The 8,204-nt window shown below is 40.7% G+C and overlaps 1 protein-coding gene across 4 annotated transcripts in view; it reads right to left on the bottom strand.

Moving 5' to 3' along the window:
* Window positions 1–447: 447 nt before the first annotated feature.
* map4l (microtubule associated protein 4 like) overlaps window positions 448–8,204 on the bottom strand; it is a 76,637-nt gene continuing 68,880 nt past the window's right edge. For all 4 annotated transcript variants that reach the window (XM_086094763.1, XM_086094733.1, XM_086094742.1 and 1 more), the window contains 3 exons: window positions 8,078–8,175; window positions 7,615–7,810; window positions 448–6,195 (listed from right to left, as the gene is read on the bottom strand). In XM_086094763.1, coding sequence (XP_085950889.1) covers window positions 6,191–6,195; window positions 7,615–7,810; window positions 8,078–8,175 — 299 coding nt within the window. In that variant the 3' untranslated portion in view covers window positions 448–6,190. The remainder of the gene's footprint in view (window positions 6,196–7,614; window positions 7,811–8,077; window positions 8,176–8,204) is intronic.

Raw genomic sequence — 8,204 nt, 5'->3', positions numbered from 1 at the left:
AGGAGGTGGGGAGGGTGAATTTTTGTAGTTAAAATATTACGTTTCAACTTTGTACAATACTGTATGCCCCACCCCCCAGTGATTTAGCTTGTTCAACACAAACACAGTAAAAAAAAAAAAAAAAAAAAAAAGTAATACAATTATATACAGTATAGTTTATATGGGCTGGATATAGGCAATGATAAACTGTATGTGTTTGAATATTAAAATGTATTACGCTGCTCTTGTGTACATTGGTTTAATTAAAAAAGAAAAGAAAAAGGGTATAGAAATTTTGTCCTTACTTAAAAAGGCCTTTTAGGTATGCATTTGGTCATTATGTGTAAACAAAATCAAACATGGTTGTACAGTTCAGTTGTGGTGAAAAAAGTGCACAAATAAAAAGATTAGTTGCAATATTGCCTTATGCAATGCATCATATTGGGTGGCAAAGAAATGACAACCATGTTGACGTCTGCTCTTTTCTTCATCTTTTTATTTCATGATGAATATTCACATCACTGGTTGACAATCACAAAGAACATCTCTTTCATACCAAATATTCAGAATTGGAGGGGAAGATGAGCTAGCTAGCTAAAAAGATGGATGTCTCTAACAATCAGCAGTTGTCTTCCGCGTGCTCTTTCTCTGGTGTTGTGCCCGCCACAATAACTGCACACACTACAGTGGGCCCGCTAAGCAGCACTGAAAAGCAGTTGCTTGTGTTCTAAATGTGAATGTTGCACACACGTGCACTGAACGTAAGTTCATGATTGCACAAGAAAACTGTATACTTGTACTGTCCAAAAAGGTATACAGTAAATTGAAGTTTAGATTGTTCCCACAATGTATTTGTAAGTGGGACAATGTAATGTAATTTTATGCAATGGGGATTCAAGGTCTGCTTTTCAGTGCTGAAATGCTGACAAGGCTTTGTAAGTGCTGCATATCCACCGACACTCTTTATTTTATTTATTAATTCTCAGATAGTTTCAAAATGTACTCCAGGCAAAAATACATTTTTGATGGAACAAATCATTTATGGTCCAAAATTTTCATCATTATTTTTGAAAATCCTAGCCATCATTAGTCAAATTGTATTTGTGGGTATGTCAGCATTTTCATTAGGAGGCCGTGTAATCAAGAGCAATACTTTAAAAGACATGCCAAAAGACTGTGGTTGCTTGTACTCAGTCCATGTTGGGGAATGGGAGGAACTGGAAGAAAGGGCTGGCGAGTGTGTGTCTTCATTGTTCAGTATCAAATACTGCTAGAAGTAGACATCTTATTTCAGCTGATATATCATAACATCTTTAAGTTAAGTTTGATTCCACTTTCGAATTATTTCATGGCTGTTTCTAAGCGTATACACAACACTTGCTGTCCTTTCCACGGGTTATTTAATTCAATTTTGATCCATCGTCCACAGCATAACAGGAACAGACCTCATTCATGAATTCTAAAGCTTACATCTTTAAAATGTTTTAAAACATTCTTGTAATATCAGAGTCCCCGAATTGGGACTAATTTAATAATAATACCATTAGAAGTTGCAACAGGTTTATGAACATAATTGTTCATCTGTCAACATCCACAACACCCTGTAGACGGGTATGATTTTGTTGTTGTTTTATAATTACATCCGGAGTGATAAAAAGTTGGTGCTATCTATATACAGGGGGTAGTGAAATCCTAGTGGGAAAAGTAGAATTCCAGTGATATAATTGGACACAAACACTCATGAGTGGACATGATCTAATTATTGTTACCTATGGTGCAAGTTGCAGAGCTGTGCATAACTACATCATCCACACACTGATTACTTTTGATTCCAAAAGTACAATCCAATGTTAAATCAATATTATACTCTTTGTAATATCACTCCTTCAAATTTAAGCCATAACTTTTCTACTGTTCATCTTTGCTACTGATTAAGCATATAGCATGTCAAATATGCGTGTGTTTGGCAGTCTCCGGGGCGAGCCAACAACTTGTACTCTTCAACTGCAGATCAGTAAGGCTCCCACTTTTCAGGTCTTTTCCACCAGTCCAGTAGTTAGCCTTTTTCACCCTAAAAAGGTTGTGTGTATCTTAACGCATCACTTCAGGCTGCCTAGAAATGACTGCGGCCTTCTTCTCAGAAACGTCTATGGCCATGACCGGGATTAGGACAGTCGACACTGTCAAAGTGCCATATGTGGCTCGTTTTTGTTTTTTAAAATACAATTTTCATAACCACTTCTGCTACTGCTGCTACTACTAACGTCTGCAAGTATCCAACATTTCACCACTGGATGCTTATGATGACAATTAGGAGTGTCACCAAAGATTTGGGAGCCACGTGAAAAATATCACATTAGTACCATTTCAGAGAATCATCATCAGATTAAAATGATTGCGCATACATTACGCCCAAACTGTAGAAACTAAAATATGTTTTTTAGAGGTTAGGTGAGGGCACACTTTTGCGCTGCTTTTTAAAAGTGGCACAACACCAATGACCAACGTTTCACCAGAATCCACCAAACTGACGAGAATGAAGGTGCATCCAGCATACAACTCAAAGCCATGGTCACATACTCTACTCAAATCCAAGACATTAAAACTATTACAAGCTCAAATTGCCAGACACGTGAACAACTTACTATTCCTATCAAAGTGCTGTTATCCCTTTAGTCATTTTGTGAATTATAGTAGAATGCACAATTTAATTTCACGCATGATCCACATACAATATGTTACCTAGAGGCTTCTCATGGATATGATTTGGAGGGAGCAGTACAATATCAAATAGGATTATATGATGCTTTTATTGTCTAGTTATTCTTGTTACTTGGATTATCATAAATTGAACTACCGAGACGAGTTGGTTCCAAAAAAGCACAGATGTACAGTACACAGCAGACATTACCCATATGTAGTACTGTTAAACAAAGTTTCTATCACTTTAGAGCCTCCAGAAATGAACAAGACTGTATTCAAAGTGCACAAGACTTTTGGTGTTTCGAAGGGAGCTGTACATTATGAATAAGATTTGAATAGCATTTATCTGCCAGACACACACATATAAATAGCACGAGACACAGCTCAGCTTTCTGAGACAGCCTTAAGGTTTCAGAGCCAGACTATCAGTGTTCCAGAGGCTAAGCAGCGCTCTACAAGATGGATGATGCGGCAACACTTCACACATCTGACATCTACGGCCACAAATACCTCACAAAACCTTCACTGTTTAATGCAGGCCACTAGAGCGGAAATTCATGAACTAAAGGCCCTTCGCCAAGTCGATGGTGGGCTGAACCTGTATCATACCGGACAGAATGTCTGTAAATTGCTACCTCACAGTGTAAAAAGCTAAAATGTTGTTAATGGAGCCATCTCTTAAAGTTAAGCAAAAATAATGCTCCATCACAATTTGGGTTCATTCGATGAATGTCCGTCAATAAACCAAAAAACAGGTTAATTTATATTTCTATAAAAGTAAAAACAAGGTATCCTCTAATATTACTGAATGGGTCCCATCTACAGTACATGCAGATCATTGCTTAAGTACAGCTGCATTGATGGCCTTCATGATTTGCAATCCAGTGTAGTCAAATGGTTCTCAGTTGTTGTTGTTTTTAAATATATGTATATTTTTAGGAGTAATAAAAACAACAATATTAAATTATTACAATGATGTTAATTGCTGTATTTTGGTGTGCTACACAAACAACACCAAAGATGCAAAAACTATAACAAGCGGAGCAAAATTTTTAAAAAAGCATCTAAAAATACAAACAAACCTACCAGCTTCCTTGTATTTACACTACAAATCCAAGCTAAAGCAAAACAAGAAAATGAGATTTGACCTGTACTGTTAATGTGCATTTAATTTCTTTGTATCAGTATCTTTCAGAGTGGTTTATCCAGAAGACGACACTTTTGATGAATCATGTCTCTCATCCTGCTAAAGGCTGCCTTTTCCACCCATGTGTCGGCATGGGTATGTAATTGGAAGTGTCACCAGTTAGGACCACCGTATTGCTCTAATGAAAGACGAGAAGTGGAACTAGATGAATCGATGGCTGAGTGAGGTAAGCTCACAATGAACATGATAGGAATAGCAAATCAAGTCGTTATGGCTGTGCATTGTGGGCATTTCCTTGCATGTACGTGTACTTGGGATACTTTATGTGTGCGTAAATCAAATGAACTGGTTCAACAAAACACGTTATCCAAAGCAGCAAGAAGTGTGATGTCCCTGTTACTCATTGACCACGCTAAGAATGATGCAGGTTTCATCACTCAAGGCCCAACGCATACTGAGCAATGCGGCCAAACACGACTGAAGTGGACCGCCGCAAAAAAAAATTACAGTTGGCGTACATCTACTGAAGCGCTGCACGTAGAAAAATGTCAACCCTGTATCTGGTCTTGGTTCTTAATTGAACTACGAAAACGTGGCGTGATTGTCAAAGAAAGGGAATAGCCACTAAGAGGAAACAAGTGCGAACAAACAAGAGTGGATATTTTGAGAGGTTGTTGGCAAGGATCAGTTGCCTGATTTAGTGACTGCACTGGTGCTTTTCAAAACAGAAACTCTGTACGCTTTGCTTTCCAGCCACAGGTACATATGAAATTATTAATATAGTTGAGTATTATTGCAAAATACAATAAATTTACTGTTTGGATTGTATAGGTGCGGGTGGTGGTTAAATTCTGGAAACATGTTTGCGAAAGCGTGCGCGTTTATTGCTTGGCTGTTACATCTACGGCGGCAATCAATTTTTGAATGGCGGCAAAACTAATAGCTGATGGTTGGCCACTCATGAAAACTAGTTGCACAACCCAGTCGGTTTTGGCTACAGTGCTCAGTGAGGCTGGCCAAAGAGATTGAGAATGGAAACATCATCTATGCAGATCTAAAGAATTAAGCCATGACAATCAGCTTTTCCCTTAATAGATTTATCTAGTCCACCGGATTTAGATGAGCAGCCCCATCCCCAAAATGTATGAACCTCAACTAAACATTCCTGCCATGCCGCACTGGTCTTGTGCTAAAACCATGTGATCAGACACCTTAGTCAGTAGAATGTCAGAATATACTGTACACAATCCAACAGTTTAGAAGGGCTGACACAAAGCAGCCTACAGTAAGGCTGGTCTATCAATAGACAATGATCACATACTGCACAGCCTACTGAATATTAATGTTCTCATGTCACAATTTATATGCAATTTTAAATGGTGCAGCAGCAAGCAGTTTACAAATCAAATGCAGATAAATTAGGGCGACACAGCAATTAAATACAGACGCTCAAAGCTGAACCTTTAATTAAGTACACGTCACGCATACCTGGTCTGATAACCGTGTTATACCAAAAGCATTATGAGCAAAGGCGATTGAATAATGACCCTCATATTGCTTTATCACCTTTACCTCTAGGACAACTTCTGACTGATTTCACCCCCCCCCCCCCCCCAAACCTGTTCAATCATCATCCTCATCATCAACTGTCTTTTCACTATCTCTTACTACATGATACCAATGTGTTACTGCAGATATAAGGGATTCAATAGAGACAATGCCAAGCAAGCTCTAGTTACCTACAATGACACATAGTGCAGCGCTGTAGTTACCATAGATTTACAAATCATTTATTGTTGGCTAAAAGGATAGGTGTGTCCATTTAAAGCAGACGGGAATTATTTGCTATTGAGCTGAATTCTTAAATATGCTTGAGCTGTTTAGGAAGGCGTGGAGCTGGATTATGAATAGAGGTGAAGATAAAGTCGTTTGCTACTCATTGGAGGATTAGTGGATTGGTGAGTAAATTACTAAAGTAGGTGAAGTTACTTTATGGAAAAAGTGTCCAACTAAAAATTTTTCTATGAAGCGTTGGAGTGTACAGTGATGGGATTTTAGATTTGCGTTTACGTCCTCTATGCCAGTGCTCATGAGGAGTACTATGACACAAGTTTCACAGACATTTAAGTGCTCTTCTCTATGGTGGGGAGAGCCTAAGGTCAACCCACTGGCATCAAAGGTCAGGGTTGGTGCACTGGCAGGTAGTGGAGCCCAGAGAAACACTAAGAGGCGGACGTTCAGTTTGGTGCCGCAGGAGGCGAGATGGAGGGCAGGGCCAAAGGGGAGTGACCGAGGAATAATTGGTTGGTCAGCCGGCGAGCGAGCGCTTGGCGTACCCCACCAAATCTCTTGTGCTGAGATTCAATCTGGGAAAGGGAGGAAGGAAGTCACGTTAAAAGCTGTATTGCTCAGTCCACACCTTTTTACAAATACCCTTCTTAAGGTGAAAGTCAACCTTAAGCATTTCTTGACAATAATATGTTATATGTGACCACACTAGTTTAAACATGACATTCCGAATAATATTACATTTGTGGAATATGAGTTATGCAGCTCCACCTGGATCCAACTCTCAGTAGAGTGGTTCGCAGCCAAGTGTGAAGCGGTTGGGATGAAAATCAGCACCTCCAAATCTGGGACCATGGTCCTCAGTCAGAAAAGGGTGGAGTGCCGTCTCCGGGTCGAGGATGAGATCCTGTTTTAAGTGGAGGAGTTAAAGTATCTTGGGGTCTTGTTCACGAGTGAGGGCAGGAAGGAGCGGGAGATCGACAGGCGGATCGGTGCAGCGTCTGCAGTGATGCAGACTCTGTATCGGTCTGTTGTGGTGAAGAAGGAGCTGAGTCGAAAGGCAAAGCTCTCGATTTACCGGTCGATCTACGTTCCTACCCTCACCTACAGTCACGAGCTGTGGTTCGTGACCTGAAGAACAAGATTCCGAATACAAGCGGCCGAAATGAGTTTCCTCCGCAGGGTGTCTGGGCTCTGCCTTAGAGATAGGGTGAGAAGCTCGGTCATCCGGGAGGGACTCGGGGTCGACTCCGCGTTAAGAGGAACCAGTTGAGGTGGCTCGGGCATCTGGTTCGGATGCCTCCCTGGAGAGGCGTTCCGGCCATGTCCCACTGGCGGAAGGCCCCGGGAACGACCCAGGACACGCTGGAGAGACTATGTCTCTCGACTGGCCTGGGAACGCCTTGGGATCCCGTCGGAGGAGCTGGTTGAAGTGGCTGAGGAGAGGGAAGTTATGCAGCAAAATCCAGCCGTTTTCATCCATCTCAGGGGGCGGCCATTTTGCCACTTGCTGTCGACTGAAGATGACATCAATGTTGCTCAGGGTTCAGGCAACGACAAATCACAGCTCACCTGTTTTTTGAAGATGCACAACTCATATTCTAATAATGCAATATTGCTTAGAATACCATATTTAGAGTAGTGGGGCTGCATAGAACATATTATTTAAAACATTGGATTGACTTCCCCTTTAACTTTATTTATTGTTTCATGCAATTTTATCGTCATATAGTCAGCTCTTCTTACTACAGCTAATCAGTGGAAATTTGCTTATCTGGAGGGTAAGCTGTGGAGGAAAAAAAGCATAAAAACTCAACAGAATTTGTTTCAAATTGTTCCCCAATGTGTAATCAAAGTTGGACAGAGCAGTAGCCAGGAAAAATGACATCTTGTAGACCCTTTATGGCCACCACTTAGGCAATCAGCATGAGGTGTACAAAGTAATGACTTATAATATTTTTCTGCAAATAACACTATCAATGTGTGTTTACACCTACTTTTCTCAGCAATGCGCCTGTCAATACTAAGGGGGTCCCTCAGTCCGTCTCCTCCAAAAGGAGTAGGCGTGTTCTCCTTAACCCCATTTTCCTTCGCACCGCCTCCCGGTGCTGTCGTTGCCTTGGCAACACCTGCCGGTCCTGCGCTTGGAGTGCTGTTTGGGGGTGACGGTGTCTTTTCCTCTGCTCCATCCTCCTGTTGCAAGTTATAGACACACATGCATGGTAGGCAAGGACACAGATGCACACATACAATTTATAATTTATGACTTGCATGAGCACAATGAGTCAGCAGAAGCATCCATCCATTTTTAAATCTATATTAGAAACTGGAGCCTATCCTTTGATTTTGTGAAAACAACCATTCACATCATTTGCAATGTGTGTGTGTAATTCAAATTCCACACACGAGCCAAGAATGAACACTATCAACATAAATTGTGAATAAATGATCAAATTCCACCTTGTGCCCATTCGTCTGTCCCACGTTGTCCAGTGAGCCAATCTTGGACTTTGCCTTAATGTTCATCTTATGAGATTCAATCTTGACGTCACCACCACCTGCAGTAAATGTGTTAATATGAGATCAG

Source organism: Leptonotus elevatus, chromosome 1, assembly GCF_054856555.1.
Source record: "Leptonotus elevatus isolate MCC_2025b chromosome 1, RoL_Lele_1.0, whole genome shotgun sequence".
Taxonomy (NCBI): domain Eukaryota; kingdom Metazoa; phylum Chordata; class Actinopteri; order Syngnathiformes; family Syngnathidae; genus Leptonotus; species Leptonotus elevatus.
Note: the sequence above shows the minus strand (reverse complement) of the source record. Positions and strands in the feature narration are given on the sequence as shown.